This window comes from Heliangelus exortis, chromosome 6 (assembly GCF_036169615.1).
Source record: "Heliangelus exortis chromosome 6, bHelExo1.hap1, whole genome shotgun sequence".
Lineage (NCBI taxonomy): Eukaryota > Metazoa > Chordata > Aves > Apodiformes > Trochilidae > Heliangelus > Heliangelus exortis.
In genome coordinates, this window is record NC_092427.1 from 31,819,625 (window position 1) to 31,841,835 (window position 22,211).

The following is a 22,211-nucleotide window of genomic DNA, read 5'->3' on the forward strand; positions in this document are numbered from 1 at the left end:
GGCGGGTGCGTGCCCGCTGCCTGGCTCCGCCGGGCCGGGCCGGGCGGGCACCGCGGCCGGCGGGGCTGGGCTGGGCTGGGGCTGGGCTGGGCAGGCACCTCCGGGCGGCTGGAGCGCGGAGCAGAGGCTGCTTCGGAGAAGGAGGAGGAGGGACGGGGCTGCGAAAGCATCTGCCTCCGACAGGGAAACCGGAGCCCGGGGGGACGGACAGGGCGGGCCGGGAGGGGGGACTCCTGGGTGCCAAGCTCGGCTGCCGGCGCGCAGACACGGCCACGGCCACGGCGTGGGCACGGGCACGGGCACGGACACGGACACCCTCTGAGAGGGGGACAGTGGCTGCAACCTGCCCGGCTCCACATCCTGCTGCCGCGCTCGGACACACATCCCATTAGCAGGATCTGGCTGGCACAGCCCTGTCCCCCGCAGCCCTGAGAACCTGGCGCAGCCCTGCCTGGCATGGCCCTAGAATAGCCCAGCTCAGCCCTGCAGCCCTTGCAGGAGTCTGCCTGGTACAGCCCTGCCTGTCTCCTCTAGGTGTCCTGGCATGGCCCTGCCAAACCTGACCTGGCCTCGAGGTCCCCCCCCTCCCAGTACCTGTCTGTTGGTCTCCTGCCTGTCCCTGACATCCCTCATATGGCCCTGGCCAAACCTGGTGCCCCTGCATTGCCCCTCAGCACAGCTCTGCCTGGTCCCTGGACCTGTACTGGTCTATTTGGCACAAACCTGGCTCCTGTCCTGCCTGGGGACACTGGAGGTAGGATACCACCTAGCATCTACCAACACTTGGCTCTGCCTCCTTTGGAGAGACATCCCTGGGGCAAGGGGAGAAGAAGGTGGGTGAAAGGAACAAGCCTCAGGAGCAAAGAGATAAGAAGAAGAGTGCAGGGAGGGCTGATTTGTTTATGGTCATTTCATCTCAGGTGCAGCTGGGACCCAGGAGGGAGGCATCCCTCAGCACCAGATCACAGCAGGCAAAAAGAAGCTGAGGGGCCTGGGAAGTAATGGGGAGGACACAGCAGGGCTGAGAGGCTGAGGACAGGAGGAGCTGGTGCCCAAAGGCTGCCACTCCTATTTTCTCCCTACTATGCATCCTCTGGAGTGGTTACCCAGGGCTCAGGCCAGGGCCCTGGGTCTCTGCTTCTTCTTGCACCATCCATGATTCACAGCAGAGCTTGAGAATGCAGCTCACAGCCCAGGAGCATCGAGGCCACAAATCCTAGGGCTGCGTTGGAGGGCCCTGATCCACTCCTGCAGCCACCTCCACTGCACACTCAGCCAGATCACCGTGTTACCCTGAAGGAAATAGGGAGTCTGCTGCCAGTCATGGGCAAAGAAAAGCACCTTTGCTGCTGGTGAGCTCACCCTTCCCTCCAGCAGTGATTTAGGCTCTGTCCCTATTCCTGAGAGGTTACCACCCCCCTAACCCCTTGCCCACCATCCAGGCCCTAGTCCTGCCCTTGTCCCCATCACCAGCAGCTGCTCCCCTTCACCTGGGCATATTCACTCCCCGGCAGCAGTGTTTGGTGGTGAATGACTCAGGTTTTATCTGTGGCTTGGCACGGTTTTCCTCTCCCTCTTGGGTGCAGGAGGTAAGACTCCCATCACCTCCAGAGTTTTCCCACCTGCTTCTTCCCTGCCCTCCCACACAAGGATTGGACTCTCAGTCTGCACCCTTGTGTCGTGACCAGGACTGAGTTGTCCTGGTCCCAGCACCCAGCACAGGTACATGGTGACTTTCCCTGAGCTGGGCACTGTGTCTGGGCTGCTACATCATGCCTGGTCACCAGTGTGTTTTGCTTTCACCAAAAGTTTCCATGCTACCTGCCCCATGGGACATCTATTGCTTCAAATCTAGGGGAGAAGTCAACAACAGGCAGCTCTTGGGGAGAGGACTTCCCTGCTAATGCCAGGGTCCAGCTGACACTGTGCCCAGGGCCCCAGTCCCTGCAAGCAGAGCTCTGCAATGTCTCACTGCAACGTACGGCTCATCTGCTGGCGTGTTGAAAGTGCCTGTTGTCCCCCCGCCCCGAGCACCCGGCCTCCTCGCAAAGACAGCGAGGGGCAGGTGAGAAGCCTTTATCTGATTTCCTAAGGGCAGAAAAATCCCTTTGATTTTGCCCCGAAGAGGGGAGCGGGAGGAGGGGGAGCCCTGTCCCGGTGAGCAGGTGCGTCTGGCGCACAGCAGCTTGCCTTATCATGTCTCAGCCCCGTGCAAGGCTGGAGGGGGCTGGGGGGGGTCAGGATGTCCTCAGTACTTATGTGGGAACACCACCTGGGGCCTGTGGCAAGCCCCCCCGGGAAGGGCTGGTGGGGTGGGATGGGTAAAGGTGGGCTCTTTGCCTTCTGCTTGCAACAGGGGTGCTGGGAATAGGGGGATGCCCCAGGGTTCACCCCTTTCTTCCAGCTCTTCTCCCACTTGCAAAAAATCCCACCTTTAGCAGGGAAGAAACAGAGGCACAGACATGCTGAGATCTCTTTAAGCACCAGGAGGGTAACAGCCTGCTCCTCCAGCCCCAGGAGTTTGCTCACCCCTGCTTCTGCAACAAGACCCCAAGAGTCACATTCTTCGGGGGACAAGCCCATGTTGGTGACACTAAACCAGGGCTGCAGGTGACAGGAATGGCACCTCCACCCTGAAGCAGCCTTCTCCACTGTGGCTGATCCTTTGTCTCTGCCTTCCCTTGCCTCTCGTAGCTCACTGCCCACTCCCCCCCCCCTTCAGCTTTTGTGTTATTACAAATTATAAAACAATTTTTTCCTGCCGTCCTGCATTCTTCTGCCTCCTGCAAGAATTTTAATGTATTTATTTTTGCTATCAGGGGAAAGCGCCACGTTCCTCGGCCACCCCTGGGCAGCCCCAGCCCCACTTGGCCACTGATGGAAATTAATGATGGGGGATGCAGGGGGAGAGCAGGCACGCCTGCACCCCTGCAGTGGGAGAGGCAGAGGAGTGGGTGTCCCCCCAGCAAAGTCTTAGTGCAGAGGATGGAGAGCAGGGCTGGTGCCCAGGAAATAGTGCTGGTAATGGGCTGGGGAGCTGACATATCTGTTGGGTGGCTGGACAGGGCAAAGGGGCACTTTGGGGTCCAGCTGCAGGGTGCTGTGTTGGAGAACCACATCCTTGTGTAGCAGCATGGCTTTAGTTTTCCTCTGGGGAAGAAAGGCCTCACCCAGACACCAACCCACCCTGCCCCGTATGACAGCATTCCCACTAGTCATCTGGTCCTGGGATGTGCCCCATTCTGTTCAGGAACACAGTCCCCTCACTAACAGCCCTCTTGGCCATAAGCTAATGCCCTGGTGCTGTGCTGATCTCCAGATCTTGCCCTCCACCACACAGCCCCAAGGACAAGGATGGGGGTCCCCTGCTCCCCCCACCCGCCTGCCCTGCAGCCACAAGAAGGGGGGGCTCTGGCCTCTGGGAGGGAGTGAACGGGGGGAGGAAGGAATGGGCCTTTCCTGCTGTGGGGAAAGTGTGGCCATTTCCAACCCAAACACCCCAGCGCTCAGCAGCCGCATACTTTCCCAGCGTCCCTCCCCTCCTTTATTCCCGAGGACATTGGCAATCAAACCCAGGTTGGCCCCATCTCCTGCTCCTGCAGTGAGGTCATCGAGCTGTGTTTGTGACATCCCGGTGTCTCCATGGCAGCGCGCTGTGATGTCATAAGCCCAGGGTTGCGACCTCACAGCAGGAGGAGAATGATCTTATTAAAACAACATGGTCCCCATCTGCGGCCGCTCGCATCCAGGGGACTCCAGCACAGGGTAACAGCCAGAAGGAGGGGCTGGTGGCAGCTGCAGGGATGATGGGCACAGAGTCCTCCTTGAGGTCATGTCACCAGTGGAAGCTGGTGGTGACAAAGGGCACGATCCAGTGCCCAAAGCAGAGGGCAGCCCCTGGGGCTGAAGTCCCTGATGAATGCAAAGACACAAATTCTATGACACTGGAGTGACAGGGAATTTGGGGGCAGCTGTGCCAGAGCTCATTACTTGGGGGTCCTCCAGGCTCTGCCCACCTCCAGGGCTGAGCGTCTGGGGCCTTATCGAGGCACAGAGCCCTTTCATGTCAGGCCGGCGGGTGGCGAGAGGAGCTGATGAGGACCTGTCCCCAGATCAGAGCCGCCCGGCGCTGACAGCAACCGCAGGGCCTGTTCTTAAATTAGACAGGTCCCCTGCCTCCCCCCAGCTGGTGCTCCCAGCCCCCGCCCCATGGCCGGACACAGCACAGGACACCCCTGCCTGTGGTGCCCTGTGTGGCCAGTGTGTCCCATGCACACACATGCACACAGGCATGGACCTACACCATATCCCTGAGGAGAGCTGTTCAGTGGCTGAGAATCACTTGGGCAATGGCAAGCTGGTGATGGATGGATGGATGGATGGATGGATGGATGGATGGATGGATGGATGGAGAGGTGAATGGGAGAATGGACAAGTAGGTGTGGGGATGGCTGAGAAGAGTGATGCACGCATATGTTGATGGATGGATGGATGAGTGTGCAGGCAGCTCAGTAGATTGATGGAGAGACGGCTATGAGATGGATGCATGCAAGTGTGGATGGATGGATGGATGGATGGATGGATGGATGGATGGATGTCCCTAGTACTCCTTATTTCGTCCCTGTGGCTAAGGATATTGTTGCTCTTTCCCAGCAATCTCAATTTCATGCAGCAACAGAAAAAGCCCAGCTCTGTCCTGAAAGAGAAGAGAACATCCACATCCCAAGGGGAGAAAATTTGCCTTTTAGTCTGTGCAAAAGCTTGAGGGCCTGACCTTGTGTCTCTGGAGCCGTTCACCCTTGCTGATAACACAGGATCTGCTTTCCACTGCCCAGAGAGGAAACTGAGACTAGGGGGGACCATCTTGCAGTGCAGTGAACCTAAAACCATCCCTCTATGGGGCAGGCATGGCACTGTGGTCAGCCCTGCTTCCCCCAGCTCCCCGTATGTCCATTTGTCCAGCCATGGGAAGAACACGCATTGCTTGGGCTGGGAGTAATGCCACTGGGAGGGGGTGTCCTTGGGCCCCTGCAGGCTGTAAACATGATGTCATGTGGCAGTGTACACAGCCCGCTCTGTGCACGGGTCCCCAAATGCACTTCACAAGTCCTGCGTGGGAGGCATCGACCGTGGCTCACAGCCAAGGGAACTGGAGTAGGGAGATAAATTAGGCTTGCTTTGGGCTAGAGCAAACAGCCTTTTGCAGGAGGAGTAAGGAACAGAGAGAGTGGCTGGAGGGGGGGCATCGCCCCACCTCAGAGGTCTTGGAAGGGAGCAGAGGTGATGGGGAATGCCCCAGCAAAGCCTGCTGCTGCTCACACTGGTCCCAGGTCGGCTCCTTTTGCACCTACTTGACTTAGAATAACTCGTTAGGCACTTGAAGTCAGTAATCAGCCAGGACCACTTGAGAGTAGCCCGAGGCTGCCTCCCGTCTCCCATGATAACAGGCCGCCAGCACCGGACTGATTCTGGCATCCTGCTCCCGCATCCTTGGGGAACAGTTCCAACCCTCCAGGATCCCACAGGGCATAAACCCGAGGAAGTCCAGAGCAGAGCATGATGCTGAGTGCTGAGCCCTGCACGGTGTGTGTGGAAGGGCCATCATCCTAATTAATTTACCTCTTGTTTCAAAAGCTTTGTGCTGTCTCCAAGCCCCGGCCCAGAACCAAAGGGTCAGACAGAGGGAAACAAGGGGATGGGGACCCTTGGGAGAGGGATAAGAGGGTCCCACTTGAACCCTCCATGTGGGAGAAGAGGAGCTGTCTCCAGGCCTGGGATCTGTCTCCTTGCATATGGATCTCCTTGTGTCTCCCCTGTGCAGACCCACTGCCCCAGCATGGCTCATGACTCAGGCAGTGACAGTGCAGTGACACACAGCTGGTGTGATGAGCCATTTCCAGTTAAATACAGTGGGATATTTACTGTCCCTGAGACCCTGGGCTCACCCTTCTCACAGCCTGGGCTTTCCTGGGGGTGAGTCAGGGGATGCCCTCCCTAGGGACACTCCGTTTCTCTAGCCCCCAGCTGTGGGAGATCAAATAGGGCTTACTGCATGCAGCTCTGGGAAAAGTTTCAGCTTCTGGGTGACACTCCACAAGTCATGTAAAGAAGCTTTCACTCCGTCTCGGTGGCCAGGGCCCCTCCTGAGCAACGTGTGGTGGATGGGCTGGGGGGCAGAGCAGCAGCAGGCTCCCACAGCAGCTTCTTTGCACCCACAAGTCCCACCAGTGACGACCTGCTGATGTGGCTGTGGGACAAGCAGAGTCACAGCATCTCTGGGGCAGAGGGATACATAAGATGGGCGCTGCCACCCCCAGCTCCCCATCCTCACGGATAAACGCAGTATTTGCTCTCCTGCTTCTGCCCCGCTTGTCACCATGCCTAGACCCTGGCTGGGCCCACAGTGAGGGACTTCCCGGGAGCTGGCGATGCCTTTCGGCTCTTCCATCTGCGGATGTGTCATGGCCCAGCCTCTTCCCTTCGGAAGTCTCAGCCGGGCGACTCGGGGGGGGGTCTGACTCATCCGACCTCCCCTCTTTCCGCACGGCCTCCCCCGCAGCCCTGGCAGCCGGTCCCGGCGGAGCCCCCGCCAGCCCCGCCGCTGCTGCCGCCGTCCGAGGGCGGGGAGCACAGCCTAGTGGCGGCAGCGGGAAAGAACCGGGCTGTCGGTGCCCTCCCGATCCCGGCCGGGCTGTGGGGGAAGCAGGGGCCGGCCAGGGGACCCGCGATGGTAAAGCCTGACTTCCCAGCCGGGTCAGGACAACCCCAGGACCAGTACAGGCTGGGGAGGGACGGAGCGAGGGGAAGCAGCCCCGTGGAGACGGACTTCGGGATAGTGGTGGACTATTATAGTTTAGCAATAACAGTTTATATAGTTTAGCAAAATAGTTTATGAGCCAGCAATGTGCACTCGCAGCAGGAGAGCCAACCGTATCTGGGACTGCAAAACAGGAAGTGTGACCAGCAAGTCGAGGGAGGTGATTCTCCCCATCCACTCTGCTGTCAGGACACCCCACCTGGAGAACTGTGTCCAGTTCTGGAGCCCCCATGAAGATATTCAGAGAGCTGGAGCACCACTCCAATGAAGACAGGTTGAGAGAGTTGGGGTTGTTCATCCTGGAGAAGAGAAGGCTCCAGAGAGGTCCTATAGTGGCCTTCCAGTGTCTGAAGAGTCTACAGGAAAGACAGGGAGGGACTTTTTACAAGGGCATGGAGTGATAGGATGAGGGGGGAGTGGCTTCAAACTGAAAGAGAATAGACTTAAATTAGATATTAGGAAGAAATTATTTCCTGTGCAGGTGGTGAGACGCTGGTACAGGCTGCCCAGAGAAGCTGTGGTTACCCCCTTTCTGGAAACATTCAAGGCCAGATTGGATGAGACTGTCAGCAACCTGGTCTAGTGGAAGATGTCCAGGCCTATGCCAAGGGGTGGAACTAGATGATCTTTACGGGCCCTTCCAACCCAAACCAGTCTATGATTCTACAATTCTGTAAGAAAGATGGAGAAGCACTTTTTAACAAGGCCTATAGTTTCTACTGGGGTTTTTTTTGTTTGTTTTTTGTGTGTTGTTTTGGTTTTGGTTTTGTTTTATGCTAGGTGCATTGGTTTTAAACGGGAAGAGGTGGTGGGGTCCCACACTCCAGCAATGCGAAACATGGCCACAGCAGACTGGGGGCTCTCTAGGTGTCTCCTGCCACATGGAGTGTGAGCTGCAGTGGCTGGAGAGAACCAAGTAGGGCTGGAATCTGTGTCCTGCCACTTCCCCAGGCTCTGGGCTAGGGCAAGGCGAGCTGCAGAGCTGGCTGCAAACAGCCATGAGATGGCGGCAGGCGCTTATGCTTGGCTGCCCCAGCTTGGGGTGTCTGAAGGGTGTCTGCAGGCACAGAGGTGCCCGGGTCCTTCACTAACAGTCCCGGGCCTGCCGGCAGGGAGCACCAGCTTGGGACATCTCCTATACCCCAGAGAGGCAGGAGTGAGGGGCAGAACAGATACTCATGGGGCTCTGAGATGTCTGCCCGGCATGGAGACAAAACATCCCTATCCAGGACCTTGAACACACCACTCAATAAGGGTGGTTAATGATCAGTGCTGGCATGTCTCAGGCAGGGGCATGGTGCTTACTACCCCAGGAGTGACACTGGGCAGAGCAGTGCCCTGTCCCACAGCACCAGGACCTGGATGCTTGGCCAGGCTGACCAGAGGGAGCATACCCTGTGCCCATGGCCTCAGACACCACTGGAGCAGAGCCCTTTGTGTGGGCTGGACATCTTGGCCTGCATTAGGTTGAGGCGGGAGCTTGTGCCACGGTGTCCGGGGTGTGAAAACAAGCCAAACCTGCCTCTGGCTGGGATCCCAGCACCCACACTGGGTGTGCCAAGGTCTCATCTGGGCATCCCATTTGGGTTGCCAGCTGGGAGCTCCCTGATCAAGTGCTGAGAGAGGTCCTAGGACAGCTTGGACCCAGCTTCCTGGGGCACCTGCAAGAGGACAAGGCAGGAACAGTGGCATGACTGGCAGGGACATGGCAGAAGGGCCCAGGGCAGGAGGGGCAGCAGCCCTGAAGAGCAAGCCCAGCAGTGAGCCTGCTGCTGCTGTGGTGTGCAGGCTGTGGTACCCAGTGCCTACAACACGATGCACAGTGCCAGTGCAGTGCCCAGTGCTGGTGCTGCTACCTGGTGAGCCATGCCCAGTGCCCACTGCCCCTGTGCAATACCTGTTGTGCAGCTCCTAGTTCTGATACCAGGTTACATTTTGCCCACAATGCTGCACCTGCTGTGCCGTGACAGAGCTGGCTGCCAGCAGCCTGGTGTACAGTGCTGCTGTGCAGTGCCCAGCCTGTGGCATCCAGCACCGGGTACAGGCTACGGGGTACTGCTGACATTGGGTGCCTGGCGTGTGGTGCCTCTGAGCAGTGTCCAGTGTACATACAGTAGTCGGTGTTTAGTACGTGATGCCCTGTGTGCTGTAACCAGCTCCCGGTACGCTGCAGCCGGTATCCACGGCCCAGCAGCAGGTATGCAGTAGCTGGCAAAAGGTGCCCGGTACGCACTGCTCGGTTCCCGATCCCCCCCTGTGCAGCAGCCGGTACCCCGGAGGAGCAGCCGGCACCGGGGCTGGCTCCCGGTGCGCAGCACCTGGGGCGCGATGCTCGGCTGCCAGTGCGCGGTGCTCAGCTCGCGGCGCGCCTTCCCCGGTGCCGGTGCCGTCGCCGTCGCCCGTGCCGGTGCACGGTTGCCACCCCCGCGCCGCCCCCTGCACCGCCCTCGGTGCCGCCCCCCACCACCCTTGGTGCCTCCCTACCCCGCCCCGTCCCGTGCGCTGCCGACAGAGCATGGCGGGCCCGAGCGGCGGGGCCCGGCGGCCGCTGCTGCCGCTACTCCTGAGCCCCCGCCCGCCGCCGCCGCACAGCAGCCAGGGGCCGCCGCGCAGGACCGGGGGCTCGGCGGCGGCGGCGACGGGGCCGGCGCGGCTGAAAGGACCAGAGGAGCTACCGGGGCCGGGGTTGCTCCGGACTTTCGTCTGGCTCTTCCTGCGGGGCTACCTGCTGCACACGCACCGGCTCCAGGTGCACCGGGGCAGCCCGGACCGGGGGCGGAAGGGTGCCGAAGGAGGCGCGGGGGCCTGGAGACCCTGCAGGGATGCGGGGGGAGGGTGGGATGGGAGGAGTGCGCGGCGTGGAGGAGCTCCCGGGTGGGCTGGCGGGAGGATACTGTGCGCGGGGAGTGGGGGGCTTTGAAAAGGAGGGAGTGGGTGCGTGCCGGGGGCAGGGTGAGACGGGCTCCGTGAGAGGGGAGCAGCCCACAAGTAAAGGCAGAGTTGAGCGGGGGCGGCGAGGCCGGGAGAGGAGGTGCTGGGTCGGGGGGAGCACCCCTGCACCGCGGGGTGATGCTGGGGCGAGCAGCGCGGAGAGGGGCCAGAGCAGAACCGGATGGTTGCTGGAGGGTACCACTAGCCCAGGGCTGCTCTGGCATCCCAGGCAGCCGAGGGCAAAGGTTTCAGGGGCAGCTCACGGGGTCTTGGCATCCCCAGGCAGTCTGAGCTGCCGCGGCCGTAACAAGATGAAGGGGCCACAGTTTCAGGGGCAGGAACTCAGGCAGGCGTTTGGGCAGATGGTACCCAGGCAGGCAGGGGAGGGATCGGCAGAAGTGTTTGTTTTCTTTTGTCAACACTTCCTCATACGTCGGATGAAGCAAGCAATGGGCTTGGCTGGCTGTGAGCCAGGCAGCGTCTTCTAATGCCCTGGAGCTCTGACCGGCCAGGAGAGCATTGCAGGACCAGGCCTTCTTGGCACCTCAGAGCACCAGGCACTACTGTTTGGAGAGGTGGCTGTTGCAGGGCATCGATGTCTCAGATAGCAGGCACAAAAGTTCCCTGCTTCTCTCTTCTGCCTTTGGGGCTCCAAGCACAGCCCAGCTTTGCGGACAGATGCTTGAATGCTCCAGAGGTGCCTTTCCCCATATCCTGGCAGCTCTGGCTTCTCTCAGTCCTGCTTTGTGAGGCCTGCATGGTGTTAGGTCCCAGCTGCCAGCAGATGCCTGTGGGCAGGCTTCAACCTGGGCCACAGTTGCCCGCTGCCCCACACAGCATGTTCACCCAGCAAGCCATCTGCAGCAGCCGGGGCGGCCATCCCTCCCCCTCCTTCTGCCACCACGCGTGAGGAACGTCTCCCCGTGGTGACGAATCCAGCTGAATCCAGGCGCAGGCTGCGATGCAGTCAGTCACCAAGGGAGATTGTACCACGTGCATCCCCGCAGCCACAGGGAATCGGGACCAGGGCTTCCCTGCTGGGTCCCCCATAGCACCCCAGACTTGGCCCTGCTCTGCAGGTGCTCTGGCAGTGCCTGGGTGGGATGGAAAGCACCCTTGGACATGGCCCTGTGCAGATCCACTTGCAAAAGGGCTAAATAGCTTCCCCCAAGAGGTACGTTTGGGTGTTACAGAGCTCCCTGGCAGGGAGGCAGGATGGCATCCTTGGGTGCAGCCAAGGACAGGGGAATGGTAGCCAATGGATCCAAAAGCAAGGCTGATGCTGGTGGATGTCCTATAGCTGGCTTGTGAACTCATGGCCCTGGGGCTATGCCCCAGGGCTGGCAGCCTGCCCTGAGAGCAGCAGTGTCCTGCTGCCCTCCCACCACTGATCATTAACCATCCTTATCAAGTGGCAGGCTCAAGGACAAATGTTGGGACTGTTGTTCCTAAGTTGAGCAGAGCTGGAGCCATGCTGGAAGCAGCAGATCTTAGACCTGCCGACAGACGGTGCAATGACCCTACATCTCAACTGATGTCCCTGTGCTGGACAGTTGTCTCTGTCCCTTCTGTCCCCTCTTGGCCTTGCTTCCCCAGAAGATCCAATAGATCCTCCAGGCATCATTAACGTGGGTTAGGGATGTGCCAGCCTGTGCCAGGGGTCAGTGCCCGGTGTCCTTAGTACTGCCAGGAGACCTGAGCCTGGAGACATCAGACACCAGAGCTCTTTGAGGATGGTGCCAGCTTGGGGGGACAGAGATGGGTCCTTACATTCAGCTGGTGCTGAGGGATGCCTGGGATGGGTGCTTATGGGTCCCTGGGATGGATGCACAGCATGCTGGATACATGCAAGGAATCATCAGGACAGGGGGGACTCATCCCAGTCCCAGGGCTGGCCCTGTTCCACTCACTCTCATGTTCTGGTACATCGCAGCTGATGTCCCGGCGCATTTATGGCCCTATTTGGAAGTCAACTTTCGGGCATTATGAGAACATCAACATTGGGAGCCCAGTGGTGCTGGAGCAGCTGCTACGGCAGGAGGGCAAGTACCCCATGCGGAGTGACATGGCCCTGTGGAAGGAGCACCGGGACACCCGACGCCTGCCCTACGGACCCTTCACTGAGTGAGTACTGTCCTGTGTGCTCTCTGGGGTGACAGGCAGCTCCTGTCCCTTCCTTGGGTGTAGGGCCCTGGCGGCACCTCACATTACTCCCTCTCCTGCAAGCAGCCTGTCCCCTCTCCCACAGAAGAAGGGCCATGGAGGGTGGAAAGACCCCCAGGGTGGTCCCAGCCCAGCGTGGGGACAATGCACCCAGAGATTGGGAAGCTGCTGCCAGGCACTGCCCCCCCCCCCTCAGCCCCAGCGCTGAGCCCCGTCCCTGCACAGGGAAGGGGAGCGCTGGTACCGCCTGCGCCAGGTCCTCAACAAGCGTCTGCTGAAGCCCTCGGAGGCCGTGCTGTACGCGGATGCCATTGGCGAGGTGGTGTCGGACCTGATGGTGCGGCTGCGGGACGAGCGGAGCCGCAGCCCCTCAGGGGTGCTGGTGGGGGATGTGGCCAACCTGCTCTACCGCTTCGCCCTGGAAGGTACAGGGGTCCTCCCCCTTGCCCCTTGCCCCTTGCCCCTTGCCCCTGCCCTGCCCTACTCTTCCCTTCCATGTGGGGGTCTGTACGTTGCCTGTCCCCCACAGGGATCTCCTATATCCTCTTCGAGACCCGCATTGGCTGCCTGAAGCAGCAAGTCCCAGCCGAGACCCAGCGCTTCATTGACTCCATCAACCTCATGTTCAAGAACTCCATCTTTGCCACCGTCCTGCCCCGATGGAGCCGCAAGGTCCTGCCCTTCTGGGACCGCTACCTGGACAGCTGGGACACCATCTTTGCCTTTGGTGAGCAGTTGATGATGGGAGCCCAGCATAGCACGATCTGACTCCCAGGGGACCCTCAAATGTCAGGTAGACACACATCCCTTTATCCACCCTCACCCTGTCAGCGCTGGGTCCTGCTCTCTGTCCCTGCAGGCAAGACCCTGATTGACCGAAAGATGAAGGAGCTGGAGGGGCAGGTGGAGCGGGGCAAGGAGGTGTCTGGCTACCTGAGCTACCTGCTGGCCAGTGGCAGGCTCAGCTTGGATGAGGTCTATGGCAGTGTGGCCGAGCTGCTGCTGGCCGGCGTGGACACGGTGAGAGCCGGGCAGCCACAGCTGGGGGATCCCATGAGCTTGGTGCTGGTAGAGGAAACCACAGGGCCATGCTCAGCCTCACTCCCCAGCCCCTGAGAGCTCTGGGCTTGAGGCTGAGGGGCTGATGCCTGGCAGGGGACAAACCATCAAACACCAATAATAACAAACCCTGTCCTCCACACTGCTCCCTGACTCAGTTTCCCCCATGCTCATTGCCCCTCACCCCTAGCCTCCCTGTGCACTGGAACAGGGGCTGTCTGGTACTACTCTGGTTCCATGTTGGCACAAGGCTGCTCAGGTGCCAGCTCCATCTCCCTCACTCCCCCTGGCACTTCACTCCCCCAGACCTCCAACACTCTGTCTTGGGCCCTGTACCACCTTTCCCGGGATCCAGGCATCCAGGAGGCCCTGTACCAGGAGCTGAAAGCCGTCGTGCCTGCTGACCGGTTTCCTGCTGCTGAGGATATCCCCAAGATGCCAATGCTTCGGGCAGTTATCAAGGAGACGCTGAGGTACAGCCCAGCCTTGCTGCCCCAGGGCCCCAGTCACCAGCCCCTTCCCCAGGGGCAGTTGCTTCTCCCTCTGCATCGAAGGATGCACCAGCCTGGCAGGCTGCAGGGCTGGATTTTTGTCCTTCAGGAATGCATCCATCCACCTCCTCCCTGGGGAGGAGTACAGAGCTGCTGAGCAGTGGGAGATGCTCCTCCCCTGTCCTGTCTGTGGCTCCCTCCCTCTGGGGTCACCAGGTGTGTCCTGTTCCCCCATTATCTCTTCCAATATCCCAGGGTCTACCCCGTGGTGCCCACCAATGCCAGGGTCTTCTATGAGAAGGACATTGTCATCGGAGACTACCTCTTCCCCAAGAATGTGAGTGGGGGCAGTGCCATGGAGAACCCCCACTGTGCTCAGTGGGGCCAGGCAGGGGTCATTAACCCCTCTCTTCTTACCCTGCAGACCCTCTTTGTCCTGGCACACTATGCCATGTCCCACGATGAGACCTACTTCCCTGAGCCTGAGCGGTTCCTGCCCCAGCGCTGGCTCCGGGGCCACGGCTCCCCCCACCACCCCTTCAGCTCCATCCCATTTGGCTATGGGGTCCGTGCCTGTGTTGGCCGCAGGATCGCTGAGCTGGAGATGCACCTGGCCCTCGCCAGGGTGAGCAGGGACCCCCCCACCCCAAGTAACTCACCGCAAGCTGGGATGGCATCCCCAAGGAGTTCCTGAGGCACTGCCACCCACTTTCTCCCCACAGATCATCCAGGCATTTGAGGTGCTGCCAGACCCTCGCGGCGTGGAGGTGACATCCGTGTCCCGCATCGTCCTGGTGGCCGACAAGCCCATCAACCTGGAGTTCATTGCTCGCCCAGGGGCCCCCTGACTGCGTGCCCACCCCCCAACCCTGGGTGCCAAGTGGGGACCTCCACTGCCCCATCAGGAGGGGCAGGAAGGCAAACCCCCATCACCTACCCCCTGCCTGGCTTGGACCAGGGAGCTCCCAGCCCCACTGTGGGGAAGATAGGGGGGGACAAGGAATGCATCCAAATCGCCCCTGGGGCACTGGTATCCCCCTACCCCAAATCAGCAGGAGGCTTGGGGAACTGCTGTGCCTTTCACATGCCACAGGGGATTGTGTCCCTGCCATCCCCTGCCTATCTGGGCTGTGTCAGGGACCTGGGAGCTCTGCCGGGACAGGGGGGGAAGTGGGGAGGGGGCTTGCAGCCATTCAGTGTCTCCTTCGTCCTGTCTTTGTGTAGCTGCGTGTGGATCTGTGCCTGAAGCCAGGACATCTGGGTCCTCTCTGAAAAACTGACCTTGGTCTCAGCCACTTCTCTGTGCCTCACTTTCCCTCCTGCATCCAAGGTTGAGTGCTGGTGGGGGTTTGGGGTTTGCTCTTGATCCTGATGAACAGGGCTACCCCTGGCTCTGGGCAAGTGGAGCAATAACATAGCATGTCCCCTGTGATGGGGAGGAGGCCTGTCACCACCTGGTGCTGGTATGGCGTCCTCTAGCAGGGCCATCCAGAACAGGGTGGGGTGTGAAGTGCTCAGGACCTTTCACTATCAGCTGTTATTTCACTGAGATGCTGATACGGGGTGACAGGAATGGGAGCAGGACTCACTCCAGGCCAAGCAGCCAGGGCAGAATTGGCTCAGCTCCTCCCTGTCCCCAGATGAGGACACGGGGCTGATATCTAGGACCATCACAGGACCCCACACACCACCCCTGCAGTAGAGCTACCAAATCTGCATGCCACATGTCTCTGTCCCCCTGGCTGTACCCCATGGACAGAGGTGCCACCCTGTGCCCACACCACCCTTGCTGGCAACCCACCCTTGCTGGCATCCCCGGCTGGGTTCCCCAGCCCTCCTTAGCAGCTGGCATTCCCTTCCCAGCCTTGCTCTCTCTGGGGGAGCTGCACCCCAGGAAGGCAAGGCAGCAGTTCCTGGAGCAGACTGCTTTATTACAACAAGGCTCAACAGACCAGCAAATAAATATTCCCCACCCACCCCAAAAAGTGCACAGGGTCCCCATGCAAGTGCTCATCCTGATGCCAGTTCTGGCGTATGCTGCACCTCTTCCAAGGAGCTCCAGCCCCGAGTGACCCTAAAATGAACAAGCCCGTGTGTGCAGCTGAGCCTGCGCTACCAGGCACAGCCAGCAGGATCGTGCTCACCAGGGTAAGGGAGCAGTGGCTGAAGGGTTTGAATCCAGCAGTTCGATGGGAGCCGGGTGGCTGAGTCCGCCAAAGCCATCCATGCAAGTCCCCGTGTCCAGCTGCGGTCATGGCAGGGCTCCTCTGGCACTGTGCCTTTTGAGCATCACCAAGTGCTTGCTGGCAGGAGGCACCCCTGGGCCCCCTTTTCCCTGCTCCCTGACTCGCCAAGGCTGGCAGGATCTGGCCCTGGACTCAAGTCGAGCCCCAGGACCAGTGTGGGCAGGCAGGTTCCTCCCCATGGAGAGCCTCACTGGCCTGAGTCTCCCTCCTCAGCTCCAGGGCCACTTCCCTGATGTCTTCAGAGCAAGGATTCGTTGGTGCCTGTGGGGCAAGAGAGCATGCAAGGCCATAATCCCCCAGTGGGTACTGGGCTGGGCACCCTGTGGCATGGCCCTCTGACCTGACTCAGGGGACAGCAGGGTCTTGTGTCCATCCCTGTCTTGTGCCCAAGCTCTAGGACACCCTAGTGGCCTCCCCTACACTTCCTGACACAGCTACCCCTGTGGGTATCAGGGATGGGGTGAGCAAAGGCACTGTGTGTGATGGGGAAATCGGATCCCACATCTGGTTTGGTCGATACACACCACTTCCAGTCCCCTTCTGTATGGAGCAACAGAGCGCTGCTGGGGGAACTGGTGAGCACGAGGCTGTCCCAAGCCCATTCCTCACCACTGCCCCAAAAAAGCATCATTACCTTTGGGAAGCATCTGGGCACTGGGACCAGCTCCCCCCTCCCTGGTTCACTCCTAAATGGTGGGTGCCAGCACTGTGTCCACCCATTGCCACTGCAGACTCACCAGGCAGTGGGCAAGTGGAGCCAGGCACAGGTGGCCAGGCCATGCAATCCCAGCATGACCCAGGAGTGAGCCTTATCCATGGAGCTGGCCCATGGGTTGGCCACACTGTGTACATGGCTAGTGGTAGGCAGCATGTCTGGGGTGTGTGAATGGGGGTCTCTCCCCTCTGTGTCCCCCAGGAATGTCACTGGAGGTTCTTAGGTCTCAGGGGGGACTCTGAGACAAGGTCAAAAAGGGGCTTTCTGCCTGGTTTGTGTTAAGCCCCAAAAGCTTCATCCAGCTCAAAGCCCAAGGACCTGCAAAACCTACATGCTGCCTGGATGAGAGTCCGGGAGTGTCACTGTGGCAGGTGCCCTCATCCTTCTTTATGGACGCCAGGGATCAGGACCCCAGAAGGAATCCCCTGTGATCCTTGTGTCCCCAGGGACAAGCAGCATCCAAGTCCTGCCATTCCACCTGGGCACCCAGTGCTGCCACACCCCAACCCCCAGCTTCCTTTACCCCCTGGGTTGGTTTGGCTGGGGTGGAGGCAGGTGGCTTGGGCAGGAAGGTGAAAATGCAGGGTCACCCAGTGGCAAGGAGGGGACAGAACCTACCTGAAGTGGAGAGAAATGGAGGGTGCAAGTGGATAAAGATGGAGCATCGTGGGCTAAGAGTTAAGAGCATCGATACCTGCAGGAGTGAGCACAAGGGCTTGAAGGATATCGGAGAGGGAGACAATGCCCCGTGGGTACTGGTTCTCATCCACCAGAACCAGGCGATGGACCTATGGGCACAAGCAGAGCATTAGACAGGTCAGGCAGTAGGCGGGGGGGGGCTGGTGCTGGCACAAGGTACCCTGGCTGCTCACCTGCTCCTTGGTGATGCGATCAATGATGTCCTCCATGGTTTCATGGGGGTAGCAGGTGAGGACCCCTTCCAGGCAGGTCGTGCGCTGCCGCAGTGCATCCCGCACACTGATGTCCAGGTTGTTGTAGGTCTTCTGGGCTGCCAGATGCTGAGGGAGAGGTGTCCCTGCTCAGTGCCCCTGTGTGTCCTCACAGCCCATCGTGCTGGCACCAAGGAGGACACTGAGCCCCCATGACACACAGGGAAGATCTTCACTGGGGCATCAGTGCATGTGGGGTGTGTCTGCATGGGTCTTTTTTCATGCAGGCATGTGAGCACCTCCCCAGCGGTGTGCAAGGGGCTGCACTAGCACCCAGATGTGCAGACACACAGGGTACTTACAATAACATCAAACCTGGAGTAGAGGCCGACCACTTGCCCTGCAAGGAGAGAAAGCTCAGGGGCTGGGGAGGGTCCTCCCCCTGCACCCCAAGAGCTGGGCTAACTGGAGGGGGTGATGGCTGGGTGGGAATGGGCTGGAGCCACCATCAGAAGGATATGGGGGAAGTCTCTGGTCCCCTCCCCAGGTACCAGCATCATTGATGACAGGCAGGGCAGACACACGGCGGTCCACAAAGATCTCCAGGGCAGTGTAGACGGGGGCGGTCTCAGGTACCACGGCCACATCACGGAAGGTGCCGACACACAGCTCCTGCACTGTTTTCTTCAGGAAGCGTGGCTTGGGGAGAGTGGAGCCCTGCAGTGGGACAGGACAGGGCTGAGCTGGCACCTTCACGCCCTTGACTGTGCTCCTACACATCCAGCATGTGTGTGCATGTGCAGCCCCAGCACTCACAAAGATGTGGAGGAACTTGAGGATGCGCTTGTGTGTCAGGATGTGCAGGACGTTGCCCGAGATGGGCTCGATGACAGGCAGGCGGTGGATCTTGTGCTTGATCAGGGAGTAGACAGCATCGAAGAGGCTGCGGGTGATGGGAACACCGTGGGGGGAGCTAGGGCTGTATCCTGGGCACCCATGGGGTGAACTCTCCCCCAGCTGGCAGACGCTCACCTATTGCTCGGGGAGATGTAGACCAGCGGCTTGAGGGAGCCTTGCAAGTACACCTCTGCCGAGGGAGAAAGGTGGAAGTGGGGGTCTACCAGCCCCCTCATGCAGCCCTGCACATCCCAGAGACACTCCATGCCCAGCACAACATTCCCAGCCCCGTCACCCACATCATCCCCCACTTTTTACCTCTCCAGGTCTCAATCTTGTGCTCCTCCACCTCATAGATCTGAACCTGAGGGCAGAGAGATGCCTTGGTCACGGTGGCCTCATGCGGGCCTGAGGGGACGTCAGGGTACTACCCTGTTCCTCAAGGATTCCAGCCTATCAACCACAGTGCAGGGATCACCCCTTGGATGATGGGCAGAAGGGCACTAAGGAGACACTGGGCTGGCCCAGAACACTCCTCACTCACAGTCTAGTGATGAAGAAGGGACTAGGCAAGGTGGGAACAGCCCTTCCCTGCCCCGTGCCCACCCCAACTCTCCATGCTCTCCCAGACACACTCACCAAGGGCGAGCGGTAGTAGCGGTGAAGGATGTTGATAAAGTCAGTGATGGTGAGCATCCCTGTGGAGACACAGGGGCTGGCAGCACTGCCCACACCCCTTGCTGACAGGTAGGAGAAGGGGCCTGGTGGCACTGCCAGGACTCACCCACAAAGCTCTGTGTCTTGCTGTCCCAGAGCGGGGCAGCACGCACCCCATTGGCCACCAGTGCCACAAAGGCTTTCTTGATCTGCCAGTGGAGTGGGGAGGGGGTCAGGGGGCCTCCAAGCCTCCTCCCTCCCTGCCCATCCCCACTGATCTTCCACTTTGTCACCTCCAGGGAGATGTCGAAGACAACAAGCTTGCAACTGGTGGGGATGGCATCGTAGCAGCAGTGGCTCCTCATGAAGTGCATGTAGACCTCAGAATCAGGGCTCTGAAATTCACTCTCTGGGCCCACTCCCAGCACCTCATTGCCCAGCATGAAGGTGACAGGTCTTGAGCTCCTCTGCCTGTCCTCTTTCTCCTCTTCCTCCTCCTCCTTATCATCCCTGGGGCACAGAGCCTCCAGAAACCCTAAAGACAAACTTGCCTCAACCCTGGCCAGTGAGCTGAGCTTCCAGATTTCAGCTCCCTCCTGTCTAGCCAGTGCAAGGGGATGCTGTAGGAAGGGATGCTCCCTGAAAACAACAACCCCCTTTTCCCCCGCCCCCACCCCCCCCCCCCGATTCCCACTCCACAGGGAATCAGACAGCGCTGTGGCTCTCCAGCCTGCGGAGCACCAGGAGCTGCTGGAAGGAACTGAGGAGTGGGGCAACAAAGGGTATATAACAGGGTGGGCAGAGAACACATGCACTCATTATCCCTCCCTCCTAGGCACTGTATGCTACCCACCTTCCTCCTTGGGGCAGACGTCATCCAGCAGTGCCACCTGAGGGGGCACACAGCAAGGGGGTGTCAGCAGAAGCCAGTCTGGCCTCTCCCTCACCCACTGCTGCTACCTGCTCACACCAAGCTGCCCTGGCCCCCTCTAAGCCAGGCAGACGGGACCTTCCTTTCAGGGTGGGCATTACAGGCCCCATCCCTCTGGGGAGCCACCCACCCACCCAGGACCCCCAGAGCCTTCCACCTCCATGGTGGCTCCAGCCCAGGACTCCCAGTTTGTGCCCCAGTTTCGGGAGGACAGCAGGGGTCCCTGTGCCAGGGCAGGGAAAAGCAAGACCCCCCAGCTCCTTTGTCTCCTGTCAGAGCCAAGTGCATCCCACAGCAGCTCCGCACCCATCTTCTCACTCTTCCAAACCTAAGGTGTAAACCCTGGCCCTGCTTTCTCCCATGCCAGGAGCCCCACCAGCCCCACCTGTGCCCCAAGAACCAGATCTGTCCCAGGATACCCTACAATAACAAAGGGGGCAGCCACAGTCAGGAAGGAGGCCAGCATGGCCAGCCAGCTGACCCTGTGTACCCCAATCCCCAGGAGACCCTTCCACAACAAAGCACACATGCAGCTGGAAGGGCAACCCTGGAACACAAGCCCACCAGCAGAGCCAATGTTTACAAACCACCCTACAGTAATTAAGGCACTGAGACTGGTCCCCACGGAGCCCAGAGACAAATCCATGAAGGAAGCGACCCTACGCCAACGTCCCTCAACCCTTCCCAAGGGGCTGGGGACAGGCAGGCAGGGCAGGCTGCGCCCAGTGTCCCCATCCCCATGGCTGCCTGGCCATTGGAAGGGGGTGACGGACCCCCGCCCTCCCCCCACCCAAAAGGGCGTCCTGTCCCCAAGCAGGGGGCTGTTGAACCGGGCCCCCGTACCCGTCCCGGCAGTACCTGGAACCCAGCGGGGCCGGGGAGCTGCTCCATGCTGACTGCGGGGCAGCGCTGCTATTCTGGGCCCGCGGCTGGCCGGGTCCTGGCAGATAGGGTGTCAGCGAGCAATGCCAGCCATGCCCCCGCCACCGCCGCGGACACACAAACACACACACACACACACACAGCCGCCACCACTGTCCCCACCGTGCAGCACCCGGGGCTGCTGCACCACCAGGCTGGAGGGGATGGTCATGGCCCCGGGGACAGCTCTCTCCCTGGGGACAAGAGGGAGGGGTAAGATGGAGAGATGGCTGGGGGCAGAAAACCTGTTCCCCTGCTCCAATACAGGAGCTCAGCGCCTGCCAGGATGCGGCTCAGCCCACCCAGGTGCTGCCCCCACCCTTTCCTGCAGCAGGAGCAGGTGGGGGACACAGCATCCCCCCCCACTCCCTTGGGGGTGCTGGAGAAGGCCTGGCTCCAGCCAGGGTCTTGGCAACAGCTACAGTAGCTGGGGACACTTTTCCCCGGGTGCTGCCCTAGCCCTGCTGTCCTGCCAGGAGTCCTGCTGCGGTCCAGCCACCTTGGTCACATCGGGAGCAGCCCACGCCTGCGGAGGAACCTCCTTCCCTCCTTCCCCGGCTGCTCTCTGCTCTGTCCCGGCTCCGTTTCTATTTCAGGAAGGTTCAAATAACCTTTTGGCCTGCTGCCGTGCCGGCTCGGGAGTAGCTGTGGGCAAGCAGGCTGGTGGCTGCCAGGCCAAGGGGACAAAGTGGCTCCAGCTGGCTCCTGGGGGACAGCCGGACCTCAGCCTGTGCCGGGGTAGCAAGGAACAAAGCCCAGTTTCTCTGGTGCCACCCCAAGGCAGAGAAAAAGAGAAGGGATAAGGCAGGTGGCTCAGTGCTGGGGATAGGCCAGCAGGGTTGGGGTGACAGGAGAACACAGCAGCTGCCCCAGTCCCAGTGGCCCTTGCCCTGCAGCAGTGCAGGGGTGGGATGGGTCCAGGTCCACACAGCTGCACCGAACCGGGCAGCCTGGCTCCAGCCTGGCCACTGCTGGGTACTGACAGCAGGGATGGCAGCAGGCATCTCCACTTTCGGCAGCTATTTTCAGGTGCTGGAGAGAAGCCGAGGAGAGATGAGATTGTCACCAAGGAGACCAGAGAAACAGGGCCTAGTTCCGGGCGGGGGGCTGTGGGGAAGGGGGGAGGGCTTTCTGCAAGCCCCAGGGCTCACACAAGGGGCTCAGCACCTCCCCTGGCCCCAAGCTACCTTCCCCAAGTGCCCAGCACCCCCCTGCTAGGCTGAGGGGGAACAAAATCCAAAACCAGTGAGGGGACCCATACCTTTCTTTCCCTAGTGCAAGGCTGGGCTGCTCTGTCCCCCATGGTTAACGACCTGCAGATTTCACAGAACAAAAAGCAGAACCCAGCAAGCAGCTCCACTGGCAACTGCTCCCCAGACCTGCCATGGGACAGCAAGAACAACCGCCAGTTCTACAAAGGAAGCATTGGATATGGCAGGGTGGTGGCACAAACCCTTCCTGTACCAGAGCCTGGTGAAGCAGGCTCTGCCTGG

At 60.2% G+C, this 22,211-nt stretch overlaps 2 protein-coding genes across 5 annotated transcripts; one reads left to right on the forward strand and one right to left on the reverse strand.

Moving 5' to 3' along the window:
- Positions 1-9,297: 9,297 nt before the first annotated feature.
- CYP27A1 (cytochrome P450 family 27 subfamily A member 1) lies at positions 9,298-14,750 on the forward strand. Its single transcript, XM_071747676.1, has 9 exons — positions 9,298-9,566; positions 11,682-11,872; positions 12,137-12,336; positions 12,441-12,638; positions 12,771-12,931; positions 13,277-13,443; positions 13,717-13,798; positions 13,886-14,086; positions 14,184-14,750. Exons 1-9 carry the CDS (start codon positions 9,333-9,335, stop codon positions 14,307-14,309), a joined length of 1,560 nt encoding a protein of 519 aa, XP_071603777.1. The 5' UTR covers positions 9,298-9,332; the 3' UTR covers positions 14,310-14,750.
- A 621-nt stretch (positions 14,751-15,371) lies between these two features.
- On the reverse strand, positions 15,372-22,097 carry PRKAG3 (protein kinase AMP-activated non-catalytic subunit gamma 3). Of its 4 annotated transcripts, none has more exons than XM_071747678.1 (13): positions 21,980-22,097; positions 20,656-21,750; positions 19,720-19,756; positions 19,160-19,401; positions 18,994-19,075; positions 18,849-18,907; positions 18,528-18,573; positions 18,345-18,399; positions 18,129-18,255; positions 17,864-18,029; positions 17,675-17,712; positions 17,295-17,441; positions 15,372-17,210 (listed from the first exon to the last, which is right to left on the reverse strand). In XM_071747678.1, the coding sequence occupies exons 2-13, from the start codon at positions 20,686-20,688 to the stop codon at positions 17,094-17,096; spliced, it is 1,149 nt and encodes a 382-aa protein (XP_071603779.1). In that variant the 5' UTR covers positions 20,689-21,750; positions 21,980-22,097; the 3' UTR covers positions 15,372-17,093. The 4 variants fall into 4 exon arrangements, with proteins under 4 accessions (XP_071603779.1, XP_071603778.1, XP_071603781.1 ...); XM_071747677.1 differs by having other exon boundaries at positions 17,864-18,050; XM_071747680.1 differs by lacking the exons at positions 18,345-18,399; positions 19,720-19,756; positions 20,656-21,750; positions 21,980-22,097 and having other exon boundaries at positions 18,129-18,344; positions 19,160-19,348.
- Positions 22,098-22,211: the final 114 nt, after the last annotated feature.